We start from the raw sequence: 16,811 nt of genomic DNA on the forward strand, positions 1-16,811 counted from the left end.
ACATTGATAATTACAGATAAAAATTTAATTATTTTTTTATAATTATAATAATTTGAAGCAATCAAATATAAAAAGATTTATACGGTAACACTTAAAACAGTTATGACTTTTAAACAATGAGACCTTCATTTTGTTTTTATAAATAACACATTTTGTTAACAATACTATTAGTGTATTATATTTAAATTTTTGTCTCTTTATAAAATATTTTACAATTATAAATTATAAAAAGCTGATAAATTTATCCTATTCTCAGGTTGACGTCTAAATCTACCCCTATTCTCTGCTGAGCAAAGCAGTAAGTTTGGAATGCTTATACAAAAATAATTCTAAAAGTAGCTCTGATTAATATACCCATCATAATATGTTTGCACAAGCAAAAGCCTAAATCTCATTAAAATCTAACCGTAAAGCCAACCCATAATAAGGCCATCCCTTCCCCATGAGTTGAACCTTAAAAGTGGGAAGCTTACAAATACTGGGTCTTGCAGGCATTTATTTTTTTGGCGACCTTTATTTATTTTGATCATTATAACATAGATATTATTTAGAAAAAACAGATCAATCCCAATTTTTTCAGGTCGGCTAAGCTCTGACCAACTTAACACTGCAGGGGACACTCCCATGGAACATAAGTTAGCAGATATATATATATATATAGACAATTTTAAGCTCTAAAAACCAAACCCTGCTGAATTAAGGTTTTGAAACTATCAATAATGCCAAACAATGTTCAACTAGAATTCAGACTGCCGAACAAAATTACACATACCTTAAAAAAATAAAACACAAAAACTGCGAATTCAAGAAAAGCAAGCAAAAAAATTTTTGACTTGGTAGAAATGTTTGTGCTCAGGTCATGAAAATGTTTCCTAAAGAGACTCCCCTCCCACTCCAAAAAGACCAACAAGTAGTCAGAGGAGGCAAGGCTAGGGTTGGTTCTGGCCACTCAATGGGATTTGATATACTCCTGAACAATATGGAGACCTTCCGTTTCCTCCCCATAATCCTGCACAATATATATAACACACATGAGTTTCCCATGAAAAGATACTGCGAGTAGTAGTAGGATATAATAATCCCATTCCATTTGTCGATGATACCTTCACAACAACGCACGAGCAACCCACAACTTTCCTCGCCTTCCCCTCCGAATCAATCTTGCACAACTGCATGCCAATAGCATAACAAAGAGATATATTCGTTAGCCTCACAGTTCCCCACCAATTAAAAGAACAGAGAATCAACGGTACAACCATCAATAGAAGTGATGAAAACTAGAGGTCAACAACCAAATAATTAATTTTCATAAAAGCAGACCTTTACTTCTCATGGTGATCAGAAGACAAAATTGATGATTGAATTGCTGGAAATTAATTACGTATGAAACCCATACCAGTAGAAAAAAGACCAGAACAAATTTTAAAAATTGGACGGGTGCAGAACGGTAGGATACCTGAAAAGGTTCTCCGGTAAACAGCTTGCATGTGGAAAGCAACATTGGAAACAAAATGCATCTACATATCTACCATCTAATCAGGAGTACTGTAGTTCCCAAATTTGCAAATCCCTCTTTTATTAAACATGTTAGTAGGCAGGTTTATATGTTTTGCCCCTCAGAACTTGAAACAATTCCAACTTTATGATCCTCTAAATCAAGCGCAACAATGTAAGACCAAAATTGCCATTTTAGAGTACATAACATTAAAGAAGGCGCCAAGTTTCAGCAAGAAAAGATCAACTGGCAAAGTCATGAATGAAATATTAAAAGGCGAGCAAGAGATATAAATCTCATAAGAACTAGCAAGCTAGCAATAGAGTTTTACTTACACCAGACCACTCGCCAAGAGTTTTAGCACTTGGAACTGTTATCAAGCTCACGTTGTGGTCTGCACAAAGTGCTTTCACAAGTTTGACGTAATCTGGCTGGTTGCAGTCCTCTGCCAGCACACAAAGCTGTGCAGCATGCTTCTCAATCACCTTTGCACCTTCATGAAGACCTCGAGCAACCCCACCATGGGCCAAGGATTTCCTCAACACAAGCTGCAGGGCTGTCATAATGTCCATAGGCTCACCAAGAGCTGGAGCTGGAGCTGGAGCAGGAGTCTCAGCTGCCACCACTGCATCCTCACTGGAAAAGAAATTGACTAAAACAGTGAGTAACTTTAATAGAAAGGAGAACAATCACTGCCAAAACAACTTTTTTTTTTGTTGCTAGATCACTGCCAAAACTTCATTAGAAGTAATAAATGATCATGTCTCTTAATCCAAATTCATAATCCAGATCTAAATCAGGCAATTGCTAAGGAACAAGGAACAAAAACCACACACATAGCAAAGGGTCCTATGAAAATGGGGCAATCAGTAAGGAACAGAAAAAGGAAAGACAAGTCCAAAAAGCATGCCTTGTACATTGAAAATATTATAACTTCCAAACCCTATTCTAAACTAAAAGTGGAGTTTCTTAGATTCTTGCTTAAAGTAGAAAAAGAATGGTAACAGGTGAAAATGACATACCCTGACATTTTGCTTCTTCTTCAAAGTCCTTTATCTCCAATCTGCTCAGACAGAAAATTAAATCAGACTGAAAACAAGAGACAGTTTAGGTAAAGAAATTTTTTTAGCACACAATGAAATTGCAACTCATGCCATTGTAGGTAACAAAAAATTACCATAATATATACAATATATGGGATGACATGTACCAGGCCACTGCCCAGCTGCTACCTACCAAAGTCAAGGATGGTTAACTTTCCCTCAAAAGGAACAGAAGTGGCCATTATTACACAGTAATAAGCCAATGAAGACATTCAAAGACTGGTTTTTCTAGTTTCATTCAGACAGCAATGTAGCATTTTAGTACAATCAATCATTCATGCACAATCTTGTAGTCTAGAAATCTTGACTCCAGGCTTGACATTTCTCCAATTGTTAAATTGGCAACCCACAGGTTCTAGAATTTTCCCAAGAATACTTGTACAGAGATTACATAGGCTAAGTGCCACACAAGCACCAAGCAGACAAGATTGGACATAACATGGACATTAGTTCTAGAAATTTCCTTAAGAATATTCATACATTCTTGACATAATTGTCAAAGGCGCAAAGGTGCTTGGAGCCTAGGCACAAGGTGCAAAATGCAAGCACACACCTCATAAGTCATGAATGAAGCACGCATTTATTCAAAAATGTGTAAAAAATACTTATACACCAGTATTTTCAATATATACCTATAAAGAGGTAAATATGAACAAACAGTCATAAATAACAAATAACCAACATTATATAACAACTATTATTAACATAATTTCAACAATGTACTAGAATATTATTTCATCAAAGTACTAGACATGTAGCCAAACCCAGATGTGTTATAAAATAAAATAAACAATTAGTTTATATAGTTGCACTATAAAAAATAACACAACAATAAACTTAATTGAAAAACAACATAAAAACAAACTTCTGAGACAGAGAACACCATAAAAGAAGAAATAATACTGAAAATAATATAAATTAGTAGAAAATAAACAAAATGTTTCACCACATAAGAAGAAATAATATTGAAAATAACGTAAATTAGTTGAAAATAAAGATACAAAAAAATCAGAGAGAAATTGAAGCAGAAAATAAAACAACAAAGGAAAACCAAAAAGAAAAAGACGCAGCACAGTAGCAGGAAGAAAAATCAAACTGCAAAAACAAAATAAAACAATAGTAATTTCAAAATAGGTCACCGGAGGATGTTTGCCTGCCTCCAGTGACCCTGACAACGAAAGCAGCTGGCCAACACTCAGGCTCACGCTCCTACTGTTTGTTGACGCATAAGCCTCACACGCATATGGTTTCCGGCGCATGAGAGCTCCAGCAGCCTCAAGTCTTGCCAATCTACACATACATGCACTCGTATCGACAAAAACAAATTCAACACCAACAAATCCAGCAAAAGAATTCAGACAAACAAAATAAGAAAAAAAAAAGAAGTTAATGTTGAGTTTTCCATGAGGCGCATAATGCATGCCTTTCACCTGCGCTAAAGGCACAAGCCTCATGTGCCTTCGCAGCGCCTTCTGGATAGCACTGTGACTCACCCCTTCTTCGACAACCATGATTCTTGTAATACTCTTTAAAGACCAATTGTAGATATAAAATTCTCTAGAATATGCTTCTTGATGGACAAAGAGCATAGATATTCTAACATAATAATGGGAAAAAAAAAAGTCTTCGATATTTAGGGAGAATTTTTAGATGGCTAATACTGGCTGTTGAATCAAATTGATCTTAGCCATTAGTTGAGGAGATAAAGCTAGAAATACCCCATCTTTCCTCGCTAGCATCAATCAAGCATTCAAGCAATACAAGAGACTTCTCTTTCTTCGTGCCTACTTTGACTTGCTAGCTACCATCTTCTGTTAGAAGGCAGAAGTTGGAGTTTAGCTACATTAGCTGCCAAGTGAGAACTTGGCTATCTAAATGCCGGAAGACTTGGCTATCTAAGGCCGTGTTTGGCTAAACAGAGAAGTGTCTCAAGTTTCTCAATACCTAAGGTAATCTCACTATATTACCGTACTCTTGTCGTAGACAGGTTCAGAACTAATTGAATTATTTTCACACTAATGTTAGTAGACAATACAATAACAAATAATCGAATCATTCAATCTCAAGCAATTCAAGCACCAATAAAGAAATGCAAAATTTGGCGGCCAGTTCCGAAACAAACAAAAAGAAAAAAAAGGGATTACTATCGTCCAATTGCAAGAAACATGAACATATACATGCTTCCGAATATCCACCTTTTTCAGTTCCAGATCTAACGTTCGTCGCATTGACGCTTAACCCTAAGAACGATAGTGGGGCATGAAGTCAACTAGACCAACACGTCCAGAAAATCAAACAAGATTAGCAGGAACCACAGTACAGGAATTTAACTTGTTTGTTTAGAGAGAAGAACGAACGAGTAAACAGTACCGGTATGGATAAGGAGGATTGGAGATTGGAGAACTCTTGCTGCCGTGCCTGCTGCGAATGCCAATGGAGGAAGCCAAATAGCGCAACGAAGCGGTTAAAAGGCAAAACCCTAGATACGACCCATTCCCTAATATCCATCCGGGCCGGGCCGTCCTAATGGGCCAATTCTCTTCCTTCGGCCTTGGGTGGGTTTGGGCTAAAACCTTTCCATAGGTTTTAGAGATTGTTTGAAATTGTTGTGTTTTTTAATATAAATAAATTATTATTATTTTACTTGTATATATGTGTATATGTCCGGTAAATTGATGTATATATGTGTATCTATACATAGAAATAGAAAAATAATTAATAATGAAATAAGATAAAAGAAAGGGATCTTAAGGTAAATTACTTTCATAAAAAAGGGCTTGTGGATCCTTCTCATAACACTTATGTGACAATTAACCTAAATTGTGAAATATACGATATATAGTTGCCATCAAAATGGAAGGATATTTTATATAAAAAGTTTGAATTGATTACCTGATTATAGGGTAGATAGATAGGTAATTCAATTAAAAGATTGGAGACCAAGATTTGGAATTTATATATATATACAAAAAAAAAGAATAATAGTTTTTACGATTTTTTTGAGAGGTACAAGAGTGAGTTTTAAAGAAAATAAGATAGAAAGTTAGAAAACGAGGGCATAAGCTTTAGCTAAAAGGAAAAGCTCCAAAGCAAAATAACTCTTTGTCGAGCTCACCATCAGAGGGGTACGAATATATTTTCTTTTTTGTATTATTTGACATGATAATTTTGACTTCATGAGTGCTATTTTAAGTACATTGTGGAAAATGATGAAAATGACCATATTTATACTTGTTAGGTATTCTTTGAAAAATGTATACTATATGTGAATGTTTTAATGAATTTAACATTTATTAAAAATGCAATACATGCCAAAACTTCTATATAGTACTTGATAAATTTATAGCTTGCCCCCTAAACCTTTGAGTATTAAGTATGGACGAACATTTTATTTAGTTATAAATTGTAATTCTATGTTCTTTTGAGCTTACAAAATACATAGGTTTCATTTGGTAGGGTTATGTATGAAAATGAATCCCTATGTAGTATTATGTAGACCATTGAAATATTGAGATGAAAGATAACTTTATTATAAATGTTTCGAATGAGAAATCAATATATTTATGTTTAGTAACACATTATTTTGGCTTAAAATGATGTTCCTAGTGTATATTTTATGTTCTCAAATATATATATATATATATATATATATATTAGGATGTGTTACCAAGCTTTTAGATTAAGAATCATTGAAAAATTATTTTTCTACATTTAGTTATGATTTTTTTTTTGTGAAATCTATCCGAATGGTTTAAAACTAAACACTAGTACAAACCGGTCAATTTTAACGGCTTTTTGGGAACAATATAAAGAGCATTAAATTACAAGATAATTGTAGGTAATGTTATAGGAAGTTTAGCCTCTTTAAAACTTTTAGTTTCACATAATTTTAGTTCTTATGACGAAATATATGCTTGATTTAGTATGATTGTGCAGTTATTCGATCAGACCAATTAATTTAGACTCAAATTCAATAAGTTCAAATCTTAATAAAATAAAATGTATTTTTAATATGTTATAACTTATTGAGTGACTTTTCTAACGGCATATGGCTCCCATAGAAGGTGAAGATATGGTCAATCAAATATCCAAAATACAAAAGCGTGTTGTCGCAAGATCAAAACTACACACAATAGATTTTATATAACTTTTTGATGGGTCAAATGATGTCATTTGAAGTTTTTATTTTTACACAAGATCGTCTCATGAGCTTTCTATTTGTCATGAAATTTTCATAAATTTTGATAATAATTTGGATATTGTAAATATTCAACTTCAATGGGATGCTGAATTGCAATCATATTAAAGAAAAAACTTAGGAGTTTCTTAAGCCTAAGGATAGCCTAAAGATGACTAAAAAGAGTATAAAATGGTGATATCACTTAGCTTCAATCTAAGCATGTTTAAATACGTTAAAACTTTGATTATCATCCTTATTCGTGATCTTAGAATAAATTATTACATTTTTTATGGATTAAGGGTAAGACTCTCTAGTGATCAACGATATGAACTTGCTTAGCCAAATGAAATTGTATTAAAGGATTCACTAGACGAGGCAAGGAAAAAGAAAATTAATTTAGTAATGAAAGTTAAATTAATTTTAATTATTTCTTTTAGTAAAAAAATTTCCCTAGTTTTTGATGTACAAGTTACTGAAGACCTTATGGCCTTATGTATGTAGATTTTAATGTTTAAATAGTTTTATTACATATAAGTATACTTTGAATTATTTGCATATTTTTGTACCCTTATTGAAAATTTATATTGTGAGTTGGGTGTATAGGTTGCTAAAGGTCGTGTGGCTTTATGTTGCTTGTTTTGGGTAACTAAACAAGCAAATAAAAGTAAATCCAAGAAAGAAGTTGTCTCTAAAAAAAAATAAAATATTGTTGAGTCCTTTCCATGAATCTTGATGATTTTGATGTTTAACAAAATAAATCATGAAAATATAGATAATAATTTCTTAGAATTAAATTTATGAAGTGACTTCATGTTTAGAAGAAAATTAATCGAGTATGAAATGAAGAAAACCAAGATTGAAATTTTTAGTGTCAGAAACTTGAGTATCGTAGAAAGTAATTCTCAAGTATTTTTATGAGAAATCGAGAGTATCCATCTTCATGAAAATCTCTAGATTTGACTATGCCTTACATGTATGATTTATATAAATGTAAGGGAATTATATGAGGTATTTTATGAAGCATTTTACATGATTAGAGCTTGCTATCTTATTTAAGTATGATTAAATGCATGGTTAAAGTTTAAGATTACTAAACATTCATGGGTTCACGATGAGGTGTGCAAGTATGGGTTTATTCATGGATTATTATTATCAAGATTAGCGTGCCTATATTTTGTGTTGAGTAGGTAAAGCATGCTACGGATTATTCTGTTGGGGTATACACATGGGCTATTAGGGGCCGGGCTTATGTGGTATGTGAACCCCACAGATTAAATCAATGCAAGGCTTATTGGCTCCGGAGATTATGTATGTATTGCGTTCATCCTAATTATGTATTTATTATATAAGCATGAGTCATGTTTTAGTTGCATGACATTGAGTCCCACGCTAGTTTATTGTGGGTGTCAGTAGTATGTTGCACGTGATATCATGACCCATGCCAATTTTTAGTGGATTCATGAGTATGGTATATTTCATATATGCAATGCATGAGATTCAGTTATCTTTTCATGTCTCACATCTTATGTTTCAGTTTAGTTATTCCATCTTCCAATTATTTTATATTGTTTGCTGGGTCTTGTGGCTCACTTTGCTTATGTCATTCCAGGCAAGGACAGGGCTAGAGCAGATGCCGAGCTTAGTGGAGTCTGAGTGTTGATCTTAGACGTGTACAAAGTAGTCCAGAGTTCAGGGCTTCTTTTGATGTCAGCTTTCGCTGTTTTGTTATGCATGGGTCAAATCAGTGTATTTTAAGACTTATTATGTATATATGACCCTGATGTACATAGATTTTCCACGGATATGTATGTTATTTATGTACTCTTGTTGGGGGTTTTCAGTTAAGTTGTTTGGCATTTTTGCTTATGTAAGTGGCATGTACCATCCTTATTGACACTTCCTTCTTAGGTCCCTAAGCTAGGGTACTTAAGGGAGAGGTGCCACACTATCAGGGTGACATCTCATCCCGACACAAATATTGAAATTCCAACAATATTATGCCAATGAAAAATCACGACTATCAATGTAACAATATATATACAAATATGACAAGATGTGCATAAATTACATATGATTTTTGCAACCATCATAAATATCATGCTCCATATAGGAAAATTTTAATATGTATAGGCTTTTGGGAAAAAAAAAAAAAAAAACACTCACCTTTAAATATAAACTCAAATTTTCTCGAAAAGCGTGCACTACCTCGATTTTTGTGCTAAACCTCAAAATTCGCACAAATCACTTCACCCCAAGCCCAAAGCACCCTATCCATTATGTTTATTCAATTAATCATTAAAATCTATTTTTTTCATAATTTCTTTCTATTTTTCTCCAATTTTGCTTTTCTGATATTCTAGAATAACTATCTACTCAAATAATTTTTCACCAAAAATCCTAAAATATTTTTCTAAGAATTTTTTTAAAAAAATCAAAAATTACCTGGCTGCCACGCATCTAGCGCATGAACCATGAGTGAGGACTGGCACGTGTAACCCACAAGCTAGTCGTCTTCTCCGGCACCAGTACACCGGTGATGTTGGCTGATGACCCTGGCTTGCTCTACTTTCTTGGTCAATCACGTTGGTACCAATTTTGGCTTGAAAGGAACATCGGAGGTACCCCAACCAGCCGTTTAAACCCTCGGTCATGGCTACCGCCTCCTTTTTCCGGCGACGCTCGAAACCTCACCAAAATTACACAAAAACTCTCCAAAACTTCTAGAAATACTCTACCACTCTCAAGGATTAAAATTCCCTTATCCTTGTTGCTCGATTTTCCCTCTAACATGCTCAATTTCAAGCTTCAAACTTGAAAAATTTTGGCTACTTCGATTTCCTTTTATACTCAAAATTGACCCTCCAAATGTCGAATCTCACTTAGTCCAAGGCCACTAACGCACCCACTTTCCCTAGGTCGGTCCAAAACCTTGAAGAGAGCTCCCAAAAATCCCATTACAGTGGCCCAAAATTTTGACCACTTTCAACTGAAATTTCAACTATAATTGTCGTTGACATGGCCTTTTGTCGGCCAAGAATGGTCTAGGCCTTGCTCAGAAGCTGCCTATCCACTTTCTCGAGTCTCCCATGGCCGAATTCGGTGATGGGATGGGTCTGGTCGGCCATGGCCGTGGAATTTTTTTGCAAATTTCCACTTTCACCCCCTCTCAACTTTAGAAATTTCATTTCAGCCCATTCCAAGAAGCCCCTGGTCTTTTCATCACTTTCATTGAGACCCTCATGTTCTAAAATTCTCATTTGACCCTTGAAGTTTCAGAAATAACGTCATTTCAACCTCTTTAAGAAAATTTAAAAAATTACAATTTGGCCCGAAATTATGCCTTGATTGCGAAACCCCTTGTTTCATCCCGAAACCACTTAAGGGTTATTTATCAAACCAAATTTGACTCTTTTAGAAGCCCCTTATGACAATTCAATTTTTTAGCCTAATCCGAAGTTGTACCGAAAATTGTCTCCGATTCGATTTCTTTCAATGTCATAAATCATATTTCAATGTGTTCATTAGGGACATACCTATTTCCTTAGGTATCTAAGTTTGCGGGCATTCCCTCTAGCTGATTTAGTCATTTTCTTGGACTATTTTGATACCGATTCCTTTGAAACTTCATATTTCTTCCCATACACTTATTTCAAAAGTAACCCAAAAAGTTTTAGGTATTACACTGTTGGCTTTGAGAGAGGCTTTTGAGGGTTAGAGGCATTTATGACCGAGTGGTCACACATGATTGAGTGGCCACTCAGTCATGATTAAGCAATGACCACCCAGTCACCGCTCAATCTTTCTTTGCTTGTTTTTCCTTATTTTCCTCTTTGTTCGATTAGTTTCCTTCATGCTCGTTTGTGCCTTCATGGATAAAAGGTTTAGTGGGGCATCATTAAATTGCTTTTGACCGAGTGGGCACTCGATCATGGTTGAGTTTAGCCCTTCCCTGACTTTCTCTTGGTCTTTTTACTTTGCCATTTCCTTCATCTCTTAGTTACTCTTCAATAATGGGCCATTTTTAGCCTTGATCCTTCACGATCGACCGAGTGGAGCCACTCGATCATGTCTCATCTTCTTTTTTCTTGTTTCTTCATTGCCTTGCTCAATTATACGCTTGCTTAACAGGTTATGCGTCATGTTTCATCAATGGGTTGATGGGAAGTCTTCATTGCCATGAGCCTTCCATGATCAAGTGGGGGGGGTGCTCCACTTGATTGTGTCTTGATTTTTTCTCATTTTGTTCTTCCTTTGTTGGTTTTTACTGTTGGTGTGTAGATTTCGGTCCATTTAGATATGTATTTGGCCCAGATGCCCACTTGTAGATTGTGACCCAGATCTGCCATTTGGATCAGCTCCATATCTGGATTGTTTTCTATTTGTAGGGCATATCAGAAAGAATATAGTTTTTGAATATGAGATATAGATAAACATTTAATTTAGTTTTGCTTACATATTGTAACTCTATGTTTTTATGAGCTTCTAACTACATAGGTTTTATTTTGGTAATATTTGGATGAAAATGGATCTTTTTGTAGTAATATGTAGACCATTGAAAGGTTGAGATTGTTTGGTGATATGTTTGAAATGCTATGGCACACACCCAAGAGGGGTGAATTAGGTAAATTAAAAATTTGTTTGAAACTTGAAATTCATTTGATGGAAAATAAAAATTTAATGCAGGTGGGGATAATGAAATGCTAGCAATGATAAACAAACCAAATAACACAAGCAAAAGAAGAACACAAAGGATTTATAGTGGTTCGGTTTAACCAAAGGCTAATCCATTATCTTAGCTCCTCATTAAGGATTTTGCAAACAATCCACTAAAAATCCTCTTATCACTCCGAATAGGCCCTTTAGCAACAAGTTAGGAAAAATACAAATCTTACTTAGACAAGTAGGCCCTCTAGCCACCAAAGTTAAGAAATACAAAAAGTGTACAATAAAGAGAGAGTTTAAGAGATAAATATATTAGTTACAAGATCTTTCAAAATAATACAAAGCTTGAAACAAATTTACAAAGATAGAGCAAAGACTTGCAGAGATAAAAATTAAAGCACTAATATAATTTAAGAAGTATGAAATAATTTTTAAGCTCATTTCACTTCATTTCTATCCATTAGTCTTCTTAAGTTCATCATTGATTTGTATTTATAGGCATCCCAAAAGATTCGAGAAAAATATAGCTGTTTATGACCGTTGGGATTTGAAAAACTACTCATTATGGTTTTCTGTGAAAATAGTTAGTCGATAGAAGAAAATAGATAGTTGACAAAATCACTTAACAAAACAAGATATAGTCGACAGATTAATACACTTAGTCGACAGAACCAATTTATTAATTTTGTTAGTCAACAAAACCAAGGAGTTAGTCGACATAAATAATTATTATATTTTGTTAGTCGACAAACTGAAGAAGATAGTCGATAGATGCAAGGGCTTAGTCGACTAAGTCAAGTATTTAGTTGATAGATGGAAAGAATTTAATCGACTGATTAAAAACTGAAATTGTTGATTAAATATATATAAGTTGTTGCGCATGAAAAAGTAAGAGAACATCTAAGAGGAGTGGCAACGCGCACATACTTGCTTGTTGGTGGTTGCCCATTTGAGTCTTATCGAGAGACATTTTTTTATTTCAAAATATAATACATAAGTTTCTTTATATATCAATTAGTGCGCTTATGTAACAAACCAACTTGTAGCTTGAGTGGTTGTGCGAACGTGCTTGATTGCATTATCTAAAATTTAATTATAGGTAATGATTGCTTAGAAAATAAAAACCACCCCACCCCCTTGAAAAATGAATTTCATGAAAAAAAAACTTTAAATGCTTGTACCATACACATTTTTTATTGAAAAGTTAAGAGTATTTGATTGTTTCCATAGAAAATATATGTAATAATTATATATTTTTTATGGTAAATGTGTGTAATCAAACACACTCTAAGTATTGCTTGTGGCAAGTTCGAATGTTGGGACTGCCACTTTTAATGATTATTTATTTAATTAAATTATAAGCTCTTTAAAAAATAATTTTTATATTGCATTTTTAATCAAATAAGAATATAATAATCCAAATGCCATAGAAAATTTTTCCCAAGATTTTTTTACATTAGATTGCATGATAAATTTATTTTCATTTAATATTTTTTTAACATAATATTCCAAATGCTATTAAATAAAAATATAATGTTCCAAATAGCATCAAAAGATTTAACACGAGATTTTTTAACATTTCATTTAATTTTCATTCAATATCTTTGATCAAATAGAAATATAATAAATCAAATGTCATCAATAAATTTATATCAAAATATTGACATTAATTTGAAAAAAAATTATTATTATGCTTAATTTATCACATAAAAATAATTTGAAACACTAAATTAATAAAATAACATCATCATCAAAAACAATTATTTTTCACCATTAAAATGAAATTAAATTTTTGTCATTAAAATTATATTAAGGGCATAAACATTAACCATCAAGAACACACATTATCTTTTGCTTTTGAAACATTTTACTTAATATATCTAATTATTCAAAACTAATTAGTAAAAATTATTTTAAGAGATTTTTTTAAACCCTAAAACTTGTTTGAACAAATCTCCATCTATAGAAAATTATAGATCATTTGGTTTTCATTTTCACAAAAATAATTGAAATTGATTTTTGTTTGAAGATCTAAAAACTATATATTTGACTTAAGATATAAATTATTTATTTTTCATCATCAAAACCAACACAAGAGTAAAATATCACTTGAAATGAGAAATTAGCATATACATATGTTTAGTAACACTTGCTATTTCGGTTTAAACGAAGTTCCTAGTGTATTTTTGTGTCTTCAACTATATATATATTTTTTTCAAAAAATAGGACATGTTTTCAAACTTTTGACACAAGAATCATTGAAAAATAATTTTCCTACATTTAGTTATAAATTTTCTCATGAAATATGCCCAAATAGTTTAAATTAAAATACTACTACGAAATAGTATATTTTCATAGCTTCTAGGAAAGGGCAGGCAATGTATTAAACTATAAGAAAATTTTGGAATATGATTAGGGAAGTCTAGTTTCGGGTAAATCATATCAAAAATTACTAAATTTTAGTGTATTTTTCATTTTGGTTACTAAACGTTAATTCTTTTCAATGTGATCACAAAAATTTAAAAAGTTTTGAAATGTGGTCACATTTAAGATTTTTTAGCCACTCTATAGCCAGAGCAGGTGACGCGACGCTGATGTGGCAAACAATAAAAATATTATTTAATAATATTTTAATATAATAATATTATTATATATTGATACATGGCACTTTCTGATCAGTTGTCATTACACAATAATTTTTATTATTTGCCACATCAGTCGAAAAATCTTATATGTGACCACATTGTAAAATTTTTTAAACTTATGTGATCACATTATAAAAAATTAAAATTTAGTAAATAAAATGAAAAACACACCAAAGATTAGTGATCTTTGGTGTGATTTACCAGTCTAGTTTCTAACAAACTTAGTTTCACAACTATTTAACTTTTGTGGAAAAATGTTTGCTTAATTTGGTAATAATTGCACAGTAGTCACCTGATTAAATTAGTTGATTTAGAGTCAAATTTAGGATATCAAACTTTAAAAAATCAAATTAGTGCTGGATATGTTATAGCTCATCGAATGATTTTTTTCTAACGGTGTATGAATCCTATGAAAATGTGGATATTTGATTAGGCAAATATCCAAGATTCAAAACTGTACCACACTAAGAACAAATCTATGAATAGTAAAGTTTAAATAATTTTTTAAAGGGTCAAATGATGTCGTTTGAAGTTAATATCTTTACACAAAGTTGTCTTATGAATGTTCTAGTTGTTTTCAAAATTTGATGATAATTTATGTATTTTAAATATTTGACTTTAATATAATGTTGAATAATAATCAAATTTTAAAAAACAAGATCATAGTCTCTTAAATCTAAAAGTGAGCTAAACTTGACTTAAAAAAAATGTAAAAAATTGTAACATGATTGCGGTTCAATCTAAACACATTTAAATACGTCGAAACTTTGATTATAACTCTTGATTGTGATTTTAGAATAAATTGCTGTGTTTTCAAATAGATTAAGTGTGAGACTATTATTGAGTTAACTTAATCAAAAGGAAATGTATTAAGGGATTTACTAGATAAGTCAAAGGGGAAGGAATTAGCTTCGTAATAAAAGTTAAATTAATTATTTTATTTTAAAATTTTCTCTAATTTTTTTGCTTAGTAACACATTTAAAAGATCGAGGTGTTACAAAGGATTTTTAGAGAAAATGAGGCTCAAAGGGTTTTGTGGTGAATGAGTGATTTTAATTGGAGACTTTGTTATATGTTTTACTATTTTTGTTTTATGGCCCTCTTATATTACTTGCGTTGGGCAACTCTTATGCAGGGGCCGGCACAAGGCATAGGCTATAATGGCCTATACCTAGAGCCTCCAAAAAATATAGCACCCCAAAAAAAAAATACAACAGTCACTTGAGAGAACAAAGTGTCCCCCCCCCCCCTTCAAAAAAAAATTGGAAGCCTCCAAAAAATACAACACTCTACCCTTTTTCCAAAAAAAAATTATTATCGTCGAGGATTTCATTGAGTTTTGGACCGGCCCTACTCTTATGTTGTTTACAAGAAGTAATGTGTGAGTCTCACATCCTTTATGGGCCAATCCCTTTTTGTTTTATATGAAAAGTCCTAAGTGGGTTTTGCAAACATTTGCTTTATAGTATTGTATTCTATAAATCCATCTCAATCAGACTAGATTTACAGCACAATCATTTCTTGGTTCCCAAAAAGAAGTCAATGACATTACATTATAATAAAATAATATTTAATAAATTTTTGCCTTTCAAAATGAAGAGGCCTAATAATTGGAATTTCATTTACCCTCCACCTCTAAATTATAATTTTGATCAAAATTAATTAAAATTATTAACAAAAAAAAATTAGAATTCTTAGGTTTCACTCATTTATTTGTTTTATTTTTATAAATATCCTCTATCGATCTATTTATAATATATAGAAAATTTTCTGATTTTCTTAAGTGTTTTTCTTGTCTTACAAGTTGTGAAAAAAAATAAGTGTTGAAATCATATTTCTGACATTATTTTAGTTAATATTTTGATTTAATGATTATATTTTTAATAAATCTCATGTCTATATTTTAATTTTGAATATCTAACATTTAAGATTATAAAAATAAAATTAGAATTGATTCTAAAGCATGCCATAAAGTGACCCAGCACGTCCGTATAGAGCCAGCCGTCCATTTGGGGTTTAGTCTAAACCGCACAAAAAGTACAAAAGGCGGGTCCCAGTGGTTCGAACCGAACAGGGTCAAAGATTTGCTGTTTGCGCTGACTGACTAATGTCTCCCTCCCCAAGTCTAAGCGCCACCATCGCCACATTTTAATCTTTGGTTGGCACGTGACTCTCTTGCGGGTCACTCACGCTTCCCCGCCCCCACATCATTCGCTCTGTCACCTCCTCGATCTTCTTCAATTAACATTAATTGAAATGGTTTTAAATAAAATTAATGTATATTACGAATTTATTTTAATACTATTCCTAATATATAATTATTGATGATTAATATTTTATATGAAATTTTATTTGAAAATAACAAAAAATAGGATATTTATATATTTTAAATTTATTAAAATATATTTTTTATAAATAAATATTTCATAAAATAAAAACTCAAAGTATCTATAATTTTATGATAAGAAATATCTCAAGACTCACCCAAAAAAATTAAAAATAAATAATACTAATCAAATAATATATATACATTCGTCGTAACATTATGAGAATGTATACAAATGTTAAAACAAACTTAAGATGGATTTATTTTGAGATTGAAACTCGAGATCTTTATATGTCTTATTTTTCTAAGTATTATATGATTTTTTTCTGCTAATTACTCGAGTACTTCTTTAATAATAATTATAGTAAATAAAAAATAATATCTTTTTAAGGCAAGATA

At 32.0% G+C, this 16,811-nt stretch overlaps 1 protein-coding gene across 2 annotated transcripts; it reads right to left on the minus strand.

Moving 5' to 3' along the window:
• Positions 1-665: 665 nt before the first annotated feature.
• On the minus strand, positions 666-5,076 carry LOC127795964 (40S ribosomal protein S12-like). 2 transcript variants are annotated; one of them, XM_052327957.1, is made up of 6 exons: positions 4,969-5,023; positions 2,673-2,727; positions 2,518-2,558; positions 1,831-2,131; positions 1,104-1,169; positions 666-1,009 (listed from the first exon to the last, which is right to left on the minus strand). In XM_052327957.1, exons 3-6 carry the CDS (start codon positions 2,523-2,525, stop codon positions 950-952), a joined length of 435 nt encoding a protein of 144 aa, XP_052183917.1. In that variant the 5' UTR covers positions 2,526-2,558; positions 2,673-2,727; positions 4,969-5,023; the 3' UTR covers positions 666-949. The 2 variants fall into 2 exon arrangements, with proteins under 2 accessions (XP_052183917.1, XP_052183916.1); XM_052327956.1 differs by lacking the exon at positions 2,673-2,727 and having other exon boundaries at positions 4,969-5,076.
• Positions 5,077-16,811: the final 11,735 nt, after the last annotated feature.

The sequence above is a fragment of the Diospyros lotus genome, chromosome 2 (genome assembly GCF_014633365.1).
Source record: "Diospyros lotus cultivar Yz01 chromosome 2, ASM1463336v1, whole genome shotgun sequence".
NCBI lineage: Eukaryota > Viridiplantae > Streptophyta > Magnoliopsida > Ericales > Ebenaceae > Diospyros > Diospyros lotus.